This window comes from Eucyclogobius newberryi, unplaced genomic scaffold (genome assembly GCF_026437365.1).
Source record: "Eucyclogobius newberryi isolate DKJ021-1_F unplaced genomic scaffold, fEucNew1.0.hap1 SCAF_4, whole genome shotgun sequence".
Classification (NCBI taxonomy): domain Eukaryota; kingdom Metazoa; phylum Chordata; class Actinopteri; order Gobiiformes; family Gobiidae; genus Eucyclogobius; species Eucyclogobius newberryi.
In genome coordinates, this window is record NW_027316056.1 from 31,555,988 (window position 1) to 31,573,089 (window position 17,102).

The 17,102-nt window shown below is 42.3% G+C and overlaps 1 protein-coding gene across 6 annotated transcripts in view; it reads right to left on the bottom strand.

The window, feature by feature from the left end:
• Positions 1-17,102, bottom strand: part of lrba (LPS-responsive vesicle trafficking, beach and anchor containing) — a 282,434-nt gene that overhangs the window by 192,093 nt on the left and 73,239 nt on the right. For all 6 annotated transcript variants that reach the window (XM_072463061.1, XM_072463065.1, XM_072463066.1 and 3 more), the window contains exons 31-33: positions 5,803-5,993; positions 1,308-1,389; positions 984-1,117 (exon numbers count right to left, since the gene is read on the bottom strand). In XM_072463061.1, the coding sequence (XP_072319162.1) occupies positions 984-1,117; positions 1,308-1,389; positions 5,803-5,993 (407 nt within the window). The remainder of the gene's footprint in view (positions 1-983; positions 1,118-1,307; positions 1,390-5,802; positions 5,994-17,102) is intronic.

The following is a 17,102-nucleotide window of genomic DNA, read 5'->3' on the forward strand; positions in this document are numbered from 1 at the left end:
GATGCTTTGGTAAACTTGTTAGCATGTTCTTTATGCTATAGTTATCTGAATAACTGTTAATATGTTACGTTAACATACCAGACACTTACCACAGTTCTGTCTGTGCGTCATGTAGCTGAAGGTGTTAGCGTTAGCATACGCACACCTATTCACCATGTTCATCTGTCATTATTTCGAATTGATAGACAAGATGAAATGTCTGTTCTTGGTCTTGGATTTTATCAAATAAATTTCCCCCAAAAATGCGACTTATACTCCAGTGTGACTTATACATGTTTTTTTCCTCCATTATGCATTGTTTGGCTGGTGCAATTTATACTCCGGAAAATACGGCATCTTGAATGTTTTTGAGTATCCCGATAATACATTTTTAAGGTTTGAAAAATATCCCCTAATGGCTTTTTTCTTTTCTTTTTTACATCTCTTTTTGTAGCATTTTTTTTACTATAAATGATGAATTTGATATTAAATTGTGGATATCTTCAAAACAACACAATATATTATCTATATTTTTATTTATTGCCCAACTCTAGAACAAACATGTCCTGAAATTCTTGTGAAGCAGTTTTCAACCTTTCCCGGAACTGACTAACTGAATCTAGATAAACAAAACATGATTTCTAGTACCGTATTTTCCGCACTAAAAGGCGCACTGTCAATGAATGGTCTATTTTTGATCATTTTTCATATACAAAACGCACCGGACAAAACAGTCAGATAAGTCAGTTGAACTTTATTAATGCAGTACGTGAGGAAAATTAAAGGCTTTTAAGTGCACCTTATAGTCCGGAAAATACGGTAGATATTTCCCCCCAAAACATTCTGCGCTGAATACTGGGTCTGAAACGGTCCGATTTTAAATGTTCATATCCAGTCTTAAATTAGCATAAACAGCTTAAATCCCTGCTTCGGTCACAATATCCACGCTCATACTGCCACTGTGCCATCCGTGACGTGGCGTTGGATTGGCGCGCCGTACTTACTTGTGCCCTCGATGAGCAGCTCCTGCCCGTGACTGCCCAGCAAAGTCCGGGACAAGAACGGCGCAAAGTCCACGAAAATCTCCCGCAGCAGCGGCGCGGCCTTCTCTAGCGCATGCTCCAGACGCTCTGAAATGCTACAGCAAAAAAACAAACTAACACCTTAGCATGTCGAAATGTACAAATCGACAAATTATACATAAGAACCTTGAGGGGATTTTGTCGTTGTTTGGGTTAGTTTGTGAGTGTTTGTACGCGCGTCTCAAACTGCTGACGGCGTACAGTGTGTGTGTGTGTGTGAGTGAGAGGACGGGGAAGATGAATCACCTCATACTGGGGGTGGTGTTCTGGGTCACAGGGGAGAGCGGGGGGACAGATGGCAAGCTCACGCTCGCTGGATCCTGGCCCGCTGCGGGGACAAACCAAAAGAACTCCAGTTATAAGTCCGCACACACATATACAAACACACACATACAATATACATGCGATATACATACAATATACATGCGTGTCTGTACACTACGTGGAGGCTTCGCACCATAAACCCGGATGAAATAATATATGTCCCCTATTTAAATACATGGAGAAGTAGGATTTATGGGTGACTAGGACAAGTAGGAGAATGGCTTTATGGTTAGATCGCGGTTGATGTACTCCTCTATTTGATGTACACAATAAGTCTTTTCTTATCAATTTACAATGTTTTAACAGGCGTGGCAGAGCGAGGGGGCGGCGGTCAAACGGGCGCAGCTGTTATTTTAGCGAGGTTTATCGTTTGTGTCCTTTTAGGGAGCGTAACGTGACGGACATAGTAGAAAAAGCTTCAGTTGTAGTCATCTGGACTCAGTTTGCAAAAATAGACGTTTCGACTCTCATCCAAGAGTCATTGTCAATAACAGAATTTAGGTCGAGAACTCCGATATTAATACTGTTCTGTGGTAAGACCCGCCCATTGGGAGGAGCCTTCCTGAAGTAGAAAGAGTTGTTTGTTTCAACAGAAACTCCCCCCTTGTATCTACCGAGCTAGCCTATTCAGAATCTTAATGGGCTATTAGAAACCTCTTTGTCTTTGTGAGACCCTGGCTCAACCACCCTGAGTACCTGATTAGCATCTGAATGTCCTCTACCTTTCCAGGGGTTCAGTAACCCATTATAAATAACAGGAAGATTAAACCTTAGCCCTCCATTTCTGTTTAAAGAAGGTCTTTCTTTTTTAACAAAAATAGCTTCCTTGACTCCTCTTTCAAACCATCTTTTCTCCCTGCTTAAAACCTTCACCTCACCGTCTTCAACGAGTGATTAGAGGCTTCAAGATGGAGATGCACGGCGCTCTGTGGACCTGAACTAGTATTTCTTCTGTGCTGATAAAGCCTCTTGTGTAGAGGCTGTTTCGAGGCTGTTACACAAGAGGCTTTATCAGCACAGAAGAAATACTAGTTCAGGTCCACAGAGCGCCGTGCATCTCCATCTTGAAGCCTCTAATCACTCGTTGAAGACGGTGAGGTGAAGGTTTTAAGCAGGGAGAAAAGATGGTTTGAAAGAGGAGTCAAGGAAGCTATTTTTGTTAAAAAAGAAAGACCTTCTTTAAACAGAAATGGAGGGCTAAGGTTTAATCTTCCTGTTATTTATAATGGGTTACTGAACCCCTGGAAAGGTAGAGGACATTCAGATGCTAATCAGGTACTCAGGGTGGTTGAGCCAGGGTCTCACAAAGACAAAGAGGTTTCTAATAGCCCATTAAGATTCTGAATAGGCTAGCTCGGTAGATACAAGGGGGGAGTTTCTGTTGAAACAAACAACTCTTTCTACTTCAGGAAGGCTCCTCCCAATGGGCGGGTCTTACCACAGAACAGTATTAATATCGGAGTTCTCGACCTAAATTCTGTTATTGACAATGACTCTTGGATGAGAGTCGAAACGTCTATTTTTGCAAACTGAGTCCAGATGACTACAACTGAAGCTTTTTCTACTATGGAACACGCCTGGACGAATGAGGGATTACACCGACAACGTGACGGACAGGTGACGAGTAGATCAGGTGCACTTTTGATGATGTGTCACGACTGCAACCTCCCGTGACCTTAAGACGTGCATTAAAGGTGCACTGCTCAACTTTTCAGGTTGCTTTGCCTGGAATGTTTTGGAGTATGGGGTCGCGCTGGCGTTTATTCAATCGCAGGGAATTTATTGCAAATGCCTTGGAAATTCTTCGTGTCAGCGGTGGGCAGCTCTAAGCAGAAAAGTTACGCAGTGCACCTTTAAGATTAAGACTATTGCTTGGTGCAATTTTTTTTTTTTAACGACAATTACATTTTACAAGAATGTTTTTTTTAATTTATTTCTTAATCATTATTTCATAAATAAAATAATTTTGGTAAGAAATCTAAGGGCTACTAAAAATTCTGGTGTTTTCGGTTTAATTTTCTTTTTTGTCCGTTTTTTCTTCTGATGTATGATGCATCAATGTTATTTAATTTGTTTTGTTTTTAGTTGTTTTTTTGGTGTGAAAATATGTGGTGGAAGGTGGGGTATTTTTTTATTTTGGTTTGTTTTGTGACTGTATTTTGTTATTTTTTGTTGTTAATAAAAAAATAAAAATTAAAACAAATTATCATAATAACAAATAATATATATATATATATATATATATATATATATATATATATATATATATATATATATATATAAATAAAAAAATTAACATAACAATATAGTCACAAAAACAAAAATATACCCCACCCTCCACCTCACATGCACACACAAAGAAAAACTACCTAAAAACATTGATAAGTAAAGAAAAATTTACAAAAAGGAAAATAATCTCTTAAACAACACCAGTATTTCAATGCGTTTTAGTAGGCCATATATTTTCTTTTCCAAATTATTTTTTCATTTATGAATTCATGTAGTTTGTGCTTTTTGTAGGTTTAATTTTGGGGCAAAAGTGGCTCAGTATTTGCTCCACAAACCCTAAAATTTGCAGTTTAATTCCAGCGCGGAGCAAAGTAAACAGTACCTGTGTGTGTATGAATTTAGTGTCTGTGATTGCTCTTATCAGAGGCTGTTGGTGCAGATTGGCAAGCCCCTCTTCCATCAGTCAGCCCCTGGGCAGGTAAAGTCGCTAATCATCGCCACCATTGTTAAAAGCTTTATTATAAATTGGTTGGACAATACCTTCTGACGATATTTGTACTTTTTTAACGTCTATCTGCTGTAATATCCCAAATATTTAGTTTGTGCCAACCATGAAATTAAAAATCACAATGGGACAAATGCATGAATTTTCTGAATAATGTGTGTTACAATATGACAGACTGTGTACCCAGAAACGTATATACAGTATTAAACGTATATATTAAACACAGAAAATTATCATCGGGCAAGGTTACCAAAAGTAATCACTATACTTTTTAACATATCAGCAGTTGTGTTGTTTATTTTAAAGCTGCACGTTGTATGTTTTTAGGTGGAGATGTCGTTGTTTGGCCGGAAACATTCAACAAAATGATGAAAAACTTGGCAATCTAAACGGAGACAAGCAGGCGACACCAAATTAAGTTTTTGGCAATAAAAGCAGCCTGTGATAGACTAAATAACAGACAGAAAAGTGAACAGAATTTCATGCAAAACGACAACACTGTCACGAGACGAGCAGTCTCGTCTTTTCCGCCCCTACAACATGAAAAGTTATACTGAAGTTGAATCGCCGCATAGCTCTGGCATACCGGTTTACCCTTTAGGGCCGTTTTTTGTGAGCGTTTCATTACGCTTTACGACTCCGCTCCGACTTCCTCCGACACTCCGAGTCCATCTCTGATTGATCTGCCACTAAATTCACTTGCCTGTGCCTCATAAATAAGCTAATGCCCCACTGAATAAAGAGGAGGGGGAGGAGTGTGTGTGCGTGAGCTTGTTTTCCCAACCAGGACAGTCTCTGAGCAGGGATAACTCTTTGGGAATGACAGACAGTGGTGTGTGTGTGTGTGTGTGTGCGTGCGTACAAAGGTGTTAAACAGCGCCGTCCGACTACAAGGCCCTCTCCAGCTCAAGTAGCCCGTTCAAACAGAGGAGTAAATGAACGTCTCCATTAGTCCTCCCACCGCCGCGCTAAAGCACACAAGGGCCCAAAAGCGTGTTTACTCGGCGCCGCTCGCTGACAGAGAGGCGTGCGGCGTGCTTAACCGGCGCGTAGGCAAACACGCGAAAACCAGGTCCTCTTTTTTAAGACGCTAATGCTCTTATCTCCATGGTTAATTGGATGAACCTATCGTATTTTCCGGACTATAAGTCACACTGGAGTATGAAATGCGGTTGTAAGTGTGAAAATAACAAATAATGTCACATAAAAGTCGCTCCGGAGTATAAGTATATAAGTATAAATATAAGTATAAGTCGCACCCCGGTCAAAGCTATGAAAATACGGTAGTTGATTTTTGCATGCTCTCAGAAATGTGCAAACAAACGCCTGTAAATGTCTCTGTTTAGCTGTGCATCAAAGTACTACAAGAAGCAAGAAATTCACGTTATACCCTTCAAAAAGTATTACACTGCAAGTTTTTGTCAATATTTTAATTTATATTTTTCTTTCTTCCTTTATACACTTGATAGTCCAATGTTCATACTACTTGCCCACTTCAAATACTCGGGCAGTTTTTATTGCAGGTTCTTGGACATCCTGAGCCTCAGTATTTGGTGCAGTGGTTTGAATTAGGCCGTACACCTCGGTAAAGTCAGAGTGAGCTAATCCTGTGGCTCTCCTGAGTGCCGGCACTCATCAGCTCGGAGCAGGCCTGTTGCATTATCAGTGTGCGTGCGTACTGACCAGCTGCGGGGTCTGCGGCGGTGCTCTGTGAGGCATCAGGGGCAGATACCACGGACACGCTCTCCAGAGGTGTGCCTCCAGACACAGAGGCTGCGCCGGCTGCGGGGACAGGGGCCGGGGCTGGGGCCGGAGCGGGGGCCGGGGCCGGAGCAGGGGTCACTCCTGGCTTCTTCGGGGCGATGACAACACTTCTGTAGAGAGAAAAGACAAGTCAACAAGACGACGCCTGCGTTGTATTGGCTGGCGCCGTTCCATAAACGTGCTCCGGTGCAGGTTCAGTGGAGGAGTGAGTGTCATCCACCTGACCACAACAAACAAAACTACCAGGTCCGTTTTGGCAACTGACCACCACTTGACCACACGTGACCAACTGTTTTGTGTAGATTATTAACGTTAGCGATGCTCTTTGGCTGTCTCTTTCTTCATCTTTTTAAAAAATGTCTACACTGTATAATGTAAAACACGTACTTTAAAGACACACAACTACAGAAGACGTACAACTACAGAAGACGCACAACTACAGAAGACGCACAACTACAGAAGACGTACAACTACAGAAGGCGTACAACTACAGAAGACGCGCAACTACAGAAGACGCGCAACTACAGAAGACGCGCAACTACAGAAGACGTACGACTACAGAAGACGAACAACTACAGAAGACGAACAAATACAGAAGACGCGCTACTACAGAAGACGCGCAACTACAGAAGACGCGCAACTACAGAAGACACGCAACTACAGAAGACGTACAACTACAGAAGACGAACAAATACAGAAGACGCACAACTACAGAATACGCACAACTACAGAAGACACGCAACTACAGAAGACGTACAACTACAGAAGACGAACAAATACAGAAGACGCACAACTACAGAAGACGCACAACTACAGAAGACGCACAACTACAGAAGAAGCACAACTACAGAAGACGCACAACTACAGAAGACGCACAACTACAGAAGAAGCACAACTACAAAAGACGTACAACTACAGAAGACGCACAACTACAGAAGACGCACAACTACAGAAGACGCACAACTACAGAAGACGCACAACTACAGAAGATGCACAACCACAGTAGGTGGCGGTAAATGCATCTTTTCAGTTGGCTGCCCACCGCCATTAAAAGCAACACCACCACCACCACAACAACAACGTTTGCGATGAGTTCCCATAAAAATTAAAAATAAAAGATAATTAATTGCTAAAAGTAACAAACAAAAACAACATCCATTTGTCTAAATGAATGTTTTTTTTTATTTTGCTATCCTATAACGTTTAATCTATAAAATACGTTTAATCTAACCACGCATCGTCAGGTCAGTGGGCCAACTAACCCAACTCATTTAAGATAAGATAAGATAAAGATAAGCCTTTATTTGTCCCACAATGGGGAAATTCCATGTTGCAACACAAAGTAGGTACAGAAGTGAAAAAAAAATTAAACTTATAAAAACACTCTTATAAAAACTTATACTATATAATAACAATAGTGACACTCTTATTTACAGCTGTTATATGTACAGAGAATATTGAAAAAACAGTATTGCACATGAATATGGAGATGAATGACACATGTTCATCTCTAACCGTGTTTGTTGTAAAGTCTGACAGCAGCAGGAAGGAAAGACCTACCTATTTAATTAATCGAGTTAATTTAGCTGCACAAATGTGTACTGTACATGACTTTACTTATAATCTGAGGTACAGGAGAATGGTGTGGAAAGACAAAAGGTTCTTATAAATTCTCATCAATTTGTGAAAAGTAGAACATGTTCTTCTTGCATGAGAACTCTTTTTGTATCTAAGTAGGAGCAAGTTGCATTTCAATTCAATCTAGTAACTTTGGACTTTCTCAAGGCTCCGTCAAGGATGAAAACCTATCTACCAAGTGCTTTTTTTGTCTCCTATAGTGTTATCTTATGTTTGGAGCAAAGGTAAAGAGCTAAATGGTCACAGGCATCAGATGGCAAAAACAAGTGAAGAAACAAATCACTTTAAAGTCTGTTCATTACTTATCCTTCTCTTATTATCCTTCTTAGCTGACACATTTGTGACTCAAACTGTCTGACTGCTGCGCTCGTATTGACTGTTTACACGCCGGTTTATCAGGTCGGGATAGCGCTGCCCCTTTAGATGTCCCTCTGTAAAAGGAACAGGAAGTGCCCGGTGCGCAGGAGTGGCGTTCCCGTCCGGGGAGCCGGGAGGAGAGGCGGCGTGCAGATAAGCCGTCATCTCAGAAACCAGGGCTCTGACAGACCACTGGGCCCATCAAAGCGAGAAGGGCCCCCGCTTATCGGCGCTGACACGGGAGAAGCCGACTCTAATCACAGGCGACTGCGGACGCTCACTGAACGCACGCCGACAGCAGCAAAACATGGAGACGAGCTACTGAGATTCCGGGAATGTGAAGTCGGGAAAAAACATTCATAGGCGATGTGGGCTTCCCGTGGCGCTGCAGATTTAAAGCAGCTGATGGCGTCTATTAAAAAGTTACGGAGAATGTTTAAGTCTGGCGGCTGAGCGTTCGCTGATTCGTGGGAACAAGGATCTCAGGGGCCACGCGGCTTTCTTAAAGACGGTCAGATTTGTCCGTTTTTCGTCCCGTAAAAACAAGCTCAGAAAAAAACGGCGAAACTAGTTTTACTTTATGCTTGCAGTATTGTCGTAAACATGTACCGTATTTTCCGGAGTATAAGTCGAACTGGAGTGTAAGTCGCACCAGCCAAAAAATGCATAATAGGGAAGAAAAAAAACATATATAAGTCGCACTGAAGTATGAAATGTGGTTGCAAGTGTGAAAATAATAATATCACATATAAGTCGCTCCGGAGTATAAGTATATAAATATAAATATAAGTATAAGTCGCACCGACTTATAGTCCGGAAAATACGGGTAAAAGTACAATATTTGTTCCGCAATCAGTCAATTTTTTAATCAGCAGAGGCAATAAGAGGCATTTATTTAGATATGGATCGCTTGTAAAATGGTTATGTAATGCTTTTCTACCTAATTAACTGACAGCTAACAAACTGGAATGAATTGATCCTTTTTTGAGGGGAAAGAATGCTTAAAACAAAAAAACAACTCTGTGGCTCAAGCAAATAAAGCGCTTGTCCAGCAATCAGAAGGTCAGCGGTTCGGACCAGCACATACCGTCGTTCTGTCCGGAGGCACGATACTTAGAATGCCAAGAAAGCAGCGTGACTGATTTGGTCGTGACATCGTCGGGCAAAACCATTTTTTAAACAAACAGGTCGGATGATTAAAGCGGAGAAAGTCAACATTGCCAGAGTAGCCATGAAATTACTTAAAAATGTAAAACTAGACAGCGAGCAACATATGAGCCTGATATAGACATTTCTGTGTAATTTCATTTAAAAAAAACAACCCTACAACTAGTAACAACAAGGCAAATCAAGCAAATATTTGGACGCTCTTCTGAGACAGACGGCGTTATCAGGATACGAGAGATGTCAACACCAGGGGGCAGGGACGACGCGTTTAAATACGTGAATATATGCATATGTGTGTACAATCAAGCGCCTGAACGTGTCCAGAGAAGCCCTCCGACATATTTGCACAGTATTGTGGCCTTCCATCTGCTCCGTGGCAACCGGCCCAGTAAATTATTCAGCAGCTCGTTACACGCACTTATCATGAGTGGGCCGTCCCCCAGTCGATTCATCAGCCAGTCAGCGAGCGGACCCCCCCTCCGACCCCCCCAAACGGGAGCACCAGCGGCAGAATGCACCCGCCTGAATTATTTACAAGGCTTTAACCTGCGACCGATGAAAGCAGTGAGTATTTCAGGTAAAACGTGAGAAATGAGCGAGAAAGGTCAATAATTAAAGGAGATTCGACAACTGAGGCTATTTATGTACCAGATTTTTCTTTAAATGTGTTTGTTTTTGGCATCGGCAGTCATTAATGGCCGACGTATCAGCGGATGTAGAAAAAGTGGTAGAATTTTATGGCGCCTGTTTCTTTTGGCCGTTGCCCCAGTCTGTGTGCCCATGTGCCATTCCACAGAGTAAACAATTAAAACAGAACAATTAGGCTCGAAATGTGGCCGTATGTTTACACAATCGTGCCACACATTCTTTCATATCAGAGGCAGATACTTTCTTTTATTATTTATACTCGTGAAAAGTGAATATGGTGATAGATTTGCGTGTTTTGCAATGGATTTTGAAATCTAAATATCCGTATGGAGCATCCATCGCATTATTAATACGAGCGCTCTGTTAGTAAGTGTGGTTTACGTTATTTTCCCTTTCAAAAGTATGTAAGCCTGTGTCTGCGTGTCAGGCGTTTAGTCGCTTTCACGGAAAAAGCCCCAGTCGCTTTAACCTTGTCACGTGAAGGAGAGGAAGACTTCCAGCAGAGCTTTCATCTCAACTTTCTTTTTTTCCTCGGTTTTTCATTGATATTCAGTTTACTCGGTGCAAACAAGTCTTTCCAGCAAAGTCACCTTTCACTTTTGCATTACAGTGTGTGCATTTTAAACAGGCTAAAAACACCTCTGATGTCATCTGTTCTGAGCAAATATTCATGTAGCAGAATATCCAGTCAATGTAGTAGAATCTTGCGCTACGCTACGCTGTGCTAATAAGGTATTTAGATGGGCAGTTTGTATAAAAAGCTAAAAGCAGAACAGATTATTGAAAAACCAGGAGGAAATACAACAAACATTCAAAATAAATAAGAATTTTATGACAAGCTGCTGGTTCAGTTTCTCTGTAGAGCTAAATTTGTACAAAAAAGTAATTTAAAAATGCTAAAGAAAGTTGTGTTATATACATTTTCACAAGTAAACCAGTGCATTGTGCTCTTGAGACTCATCCTGCTGTTGTATAAAGTGTTTGTGAATGATGGGTGCTGGGTAGAGTTGGCACATTGGGAGTCAGCCTCAGGTGAGATGTGCCCACAGAAGTACATCACCACCAGGAGGATGGAGAGGGAATGATTAAGGCCAGACGATTGCATAACCAACTACTAACCAACAACTTACCACAACCAACCATAACTGATCAACCAACAAACCACGACTAACCACAATCAACCACAACCAACCAACCAACTAACCACAACTAACCAACCAACTAACCACAACTAACCACAATCGACCATAACTAACTAATCATAACTAACTAACCAACCAACCAACCAACCAACCAACCAACCAACTAACCACAATCAACCACAACTAACCAAACAACCAACTAACCACAATCAACCACAACAAACTCCAATCAACCACAACTAACCAACCAACTAACCACAACTAACCACAATCAACCAACCAACTAACCACAATCAACCACAACTAACCAACCAACCAACCAACCAACTAACCACAACTAACCACAATCAACCACAACTAACCAACCAACCAACCAACTAACCACAATCAACCACAACTAACCAACCAACCAACTAACCACAACTAACCACAATCAACCACAACTAACCAACCAACCAACCAACTAACCACAATCAACCACAACTAACCAACCAACCAACTAACCACAATCAACCACAACGAACTACAATCAACTACAACTAACCAACCAACTAACCACAATTAACCACAACTAACCAATCAACCAACCAACTAACCACAACTAACCACAATCGACCATAACTAACTAATCATAACTAACTAACCAACCAACCAACCAACTAATCACAACTAACCACAACTAACCAATCAACTAACCAATCAACTAACCACAATCAACCACAACTAACCACAATCAATCAACCAACTAGCCACAAGTAGCAGCTCGTTTACAAAAAAATAGGGAAAAATATGACTGATCACAATCTCTGCTTCAACTGTATTTTCTGTTAATAAAAATAAGTTAAGTGAATTTAAATATACTATCTTCAACACAAACAACACCAGGCCTGTCGAAATTGTAAAAAAAAAAAAAAAAAAAAAAAAAGTCAAATAAAGATCTATTCTGGGGGTCAGTGTATAATATATAGTGGAAATAACTTGTATGACTCATTATAGACACTAACAAACTACTGAAGTGTTCATTCTGCCATTTATGTATCAATAGCAGCTCATGTCAATATCGTTATAATTACCGTATTTTCCGAACTATAAAGGGATTATAGGGCGCATTAAGAATAAACAAAACGTGTACCACACAAAATCAATTTGCTCCTTAAGTCCTGCGCAGATGAACTGTATGGAGTTATGGAGCATGTCTTCAACATGAGCCTGAAGCTGAGGGTGGTACCACAGGTCTGGAAGACCTCCTGTCTGGTACCTGTGCCTAAGACACCGCGCGCCAAAGACTTCAACAGCTTCAGGCAGGTGGCTCTCACGTCCCACCTGATGAAGACACTGGAGCGGCTGGTCCTGGACCACCTCCGCTCCACCGTGAGCTCAGCCATGGACCCGCTGCAGTTTGCATATCGGCCTGGCATCGGAGTGGAGGACGCCGTCATCTCCCTGCTGCTCTCTCACCTGGAAAAGCCTGGCAGCTCTGTGAGGATCCTGTTCTTCGATCTTTCCAGCGCCTTCAACACCATCCAGCCGCTGCTCCTGAGGGACAAGCTGGCGACGGCTGTTGTGGAGTATGACCTGGCAGAGTGGATCCTGGACTACCTCACAGACCGACCCCAGTTTGGGAGAGCACGGGACTGTGTGTCTGACACTCGGACCTGCAGTGTGGGGGCGCCCCAGGGCACTGTCCTCACGCCCTTTCTCTTCACCCTTTACACTGCAGACTTCAGACATGACACGGACAGCTGTGTCCTGCAGAAGTTCTCTGATGACTCTGCCATCATCGGACTCATCACGGACGACGATGATGCGGAGTACAGAGGACTGGCGCAGGACTTTGTGGACTGGTGTCAGCGGAACCACCTCCTCATCACCGCGGGGAAGACCAAGGAGATGGTGGTGGATTTCCGCAGACGCGACCCCACTGCCCCCTCACCAGTGAACATCCAGGGACGGGACATTGAGAGAGTGGACTCATTCAAGTACCTGAGTGTTCATCTGAACCACAAACTGGACTGGACTCATAACACAGACGCACTGTACAGGATGAGCCAGAGTCGGCTCTACCTCCTGAGGAGACTCAGGTCTTTTGGAGTGACAGGGCCACTCCTGAAGACCTTCTACGACTCTGTGGTGGCATCAGCCCTCCTGTATGGTGTGGCCTGCTGGAGCAGCAGCATCACAGAGAGGGAGAGGAAGAAGCTGGACAAAGTCATCAAGAAGTCCAGCTCCGTCCTGGGCTGTGCTCTGGACTCGGTGCAGGAGGTGGGAGATAGAAGGGTCCTGGCTGGATTCACATCTATGCTTGACCATGAGTCTCACCCCCTGCAGGACACTCTGTCCGCTCTGGAGAGCAGCTTCAGTGAGAGACTGATCCACCCTCGATGTGTGAAGGAAAGATTTCGTAGGTCTTTCCTTCTGCTGCTGTCAGACTTTATAACAAACACTGTTAGTCCTGAACACTCGCAATACTGACCTAACCATGTGTAATTCCGTCATATGTGCAATTACTGTCGTGATTAATGTGCAATTACTGTGAAATTCATCTGCAATCCATGTGCCGTCGTGACACATATTCATGTGCAATTACTGTCGTGATCACATGCAATGGTATTTATGTATTTATTTATTTATTCGTCTGATCTGTTCTGTTCTTCTGTATCTACCTCTGTATCTTCCTGCGTTGCACCAATGAAATTTCCCCATGTGGGACAATAAAGGAATATCTTATCTTAAACACAACCAGAATTAATGCATATATAAGACGCATTGGATTATAAAGCAGTGTCATTTTTGAGAAAATTGAAGGCTTTTAAGTGTGCCTTATAGTGCGGAAAAAATACAGTATATTGATTATTCAGAATCGTTTTTGGGGTGGATAATCCTGCTTTTCGCGTCTATATTTTCTTCCGCACTTCGAATCGTTAGGGGGGATTGTCAAATTTCCTTCAAATATAGTTGCCACGTGTGTTTACCGCCAGAGCACCTCTCGATTTAAAAGACCACAGCATATCCCTCGACAATTACAGACAATTAAAGCGACGAAAACAGCCCTGTATTCACGCATTTCCGGTGCTAACGACTCTCAGCGAAACGGACAAACCCTCAGCCAAAGTGTTTAACCGCGAGGAGTTAAAGCGCGTCTGTTTGAATAGACCGTCGCCATTAACAACACGACTTATCGCATCATCTGCCTCCGCACGCACGCACGCAGCCTCTGCCGTCCCGGGAATGCTAACAACCTTCCCCGTGTATATCCCCCCGTGTCGACCGCTCGCACATTCTACTGTCCAAATCCCCGGCTTGCACAATGACAATGTTTAGCTCTGGTTAGCATCAGCAAACATTCTCCGACTGGCTGTCAAAACAGGGGCATAGCTCAGCGACGGATGGGGGGGGCGAGCGAGCAGGTTTGCACGGCCCAAATAAATCAGTGGGGATACTTCACCCTCTGACCCACACCCGGGTTTTATCTGGGCGATCCCGGCTTTTCACCGGGCTCGTAAATTTGGGCCGCGGAGGTGCTGTGTTATGGCAGGGGAAGACTTACTGGTCAGGGGGAGAGGCTAAATAGTGATTAAGACGAGAGACAAGATAATAAATACGGGTCGGACGCAACATCTGCATGGGCAGGGCCAGAGATGAGGTTATGACAAAGGAGGTAGATATGGAGCGGGGCGCGGCGCAATTGGACATTTATGGTAGTTTAATGAAGCTTGAGGAGTATTTAACCGACAATGTTGAATGGGTGGATTCTTTCCAACGTCTTTTTTGTGAGTGGCAGATTTTGGAGAAGCCATTGTTCCCAAAAAAAAAGCAGCAAAACAATGACAGGAACCGCACCGTTTATTGATTTTTATCAGTGTCAAAATCGCGTCTCGTCTCGTTCCCGTTGACGCAATCTTGTGTCTTGTCTTGTGGGAATTGTATCACGTCCCAACCAGAAATAAATATAAAAATTGTATGAAAGTCAAAAAGGTCTCGATAGACTTTTTTTTGCCTATTTATTTATAAAAAAATTTAAACAAATTTGGGGGGGAAATGAGACCAGTCGGTCCCTCATCTGCCTGAAGAGTGGGTCCAGTTCGCCTCAGTTGGTCCCTCATCTGCCTGAAGAGTGGGTCCAGTTCGCCTCAGTCGGTCCCTCATCTGCCTGAAGAGTGGGTCCAGCTCCAGTCTCCCTCGTGTCCGTCTGTCCGTCTGTGAGAGTCGGATCTCTCCTTCACTGGAACTCCTCCAGGTTTCTACGCTTTTTTCCCAAAGAGGTTTTTTTGTAGTTTTTCCTGGCCGAGAAGGAGAGTCTAAGGACAGAGGACCCTGGGACATCGTCCCTCGCCACCACAGACATTGTCTGACTCCCTCGCCACCACAGACATTGTCTGACTTCATCGCCACCACAGACATTGTTGATTCATTTCTCCCTGTGGCCCTCAGAGGCAACTGTTGTTGTGATTTTGGGCCTTACAAAAATAAATTGATTTGATTTGAAAAAGGTCATCAGGTAGCCTACGTATAAATAATAAAAACATAATATCATTCATTGTAGCATAGAATATATATATATATTTATTTATTTATTTATTTATTTATTTTTTCTAAATAAGTCATATGATATTGCCAACCTCTGAACTTTAGAACTGTGTAATTGGGCCTTAAAACTCCTGCACAATGAATGGATACCTTTGGAATGTCCTTTTGATCACCAACGATCAAGGACTGGATCAAGGGAAATAATATTCTGACTTTATTTGGAAATGGACAAATTTGAAAGACTTTGGAATAGTTTGGCATATTTAGTTTTATTCTAAATTAAATATGACATTGTTTTTGAATGTTCAGCTGATATTTCATTTTAGCTCTGGTCAGTTTCTTTTGTGTTCTGTGCTTTTTTTGTGCGTTTGTTTTGTTTATGTACATTTGAAAACTGAAAATATAAATTAAATAAATTAAATAAATTAAATAAATTAAATAAATTAAATAAATTAAATAAATTAAATAAATTAAATAAATTAAATAAATTAAATTAAAATAAATTAAATAAATACAAATTAAAATAAATAAATAAAAACAGGGCAAAAAAAAAGAAAAATGATACCTTAACAAATGTACCTTTGTATTAAATTAAATATAATACTAACACTACACAACCACACAATGAAATGTGTGGTGTGTGTTTTTTTTTAAGATGCATTCAATACAGTTTTTTACAACATAATAGGATTTACCGTTATATTACCAAGGAGACATTTAGTAAATAATATGCTAATATGTAATCTGTTTTCATAGTTGAAGGAGCAGAAACAAAGCCACAGAAAAACAGAAATAAGAGTTAAATAACAATTCAAACACAGTGATGTTGTTGACAAACGCATAATGTGAAGGTTTATCTTTTATTCGGGTGTAAACTGCTTTTGGACCATAAACAGAACTTTCTTTTACAGCTGCATTACTCGTTCCAAACTGTGCTTTCTCAATCCGCTGCAATACACGTCTCAAACCTCGTACTATTCCTCCGGTCCGATTCTGGCCGTGACGTTTACTTAAGGACCTATAAAACGTGCATTCAAAAGTATCCAGAGCACCTCAATACCGGCCTACTGTACGCTCCTGCTCCTTTCTGCAATCACAACCACCAGACTCTCCCGGCAGAGAGATGAAATATGACTTTTATAACGTTTCAAATTTACGACCGTCGCCACAAATGACCGCTAATGTGCAGTTGCGTGAGTCGGGCCTTTTAAAGTGGAGCGTCCATTCCTCAGAGCCACTTCCATTACCTGCAGTCAGAAATATTAAGTCTGTGGGTTTTGGCCCGGACTAAGCGCGAGCTGTCGGCCTATGCTCTCCAGCTCCCGTTTGCCTGCCTGCGAGTTGTGCACGCCGAGCGGACGGGAGCCAGCCTAATCCCCCCTGATATGAGGAGGAGCGTCCGGAGACCTGACAAAGCATTCCAAAGATAAAGATGCCCTGGAATTCCCACAGTTGGGGGGCAGCGGCAGAGGCGGAGGCGGCGGCGGCGGCAGTTTGTGGGAAACATGTTGAAGTTGACATCATCCCCGGAGGAGGCGTCGACCGTACTCCCACTCCTCCTCACCAGGCACCGAGGACGAGCAAACTCAAACCAGACCGGCGGCTGTCCCGTCTCACCTGGGCCGGTCTGCGAGTTTGCTTTTTTTAATTTAAAAAAGAAAAAAAGGGATCGCTATCCCCGTATGAGCTCAAAAAAGGAATAGATCCACATTATAAAGCAGCAAGACTTGATGTATTCCA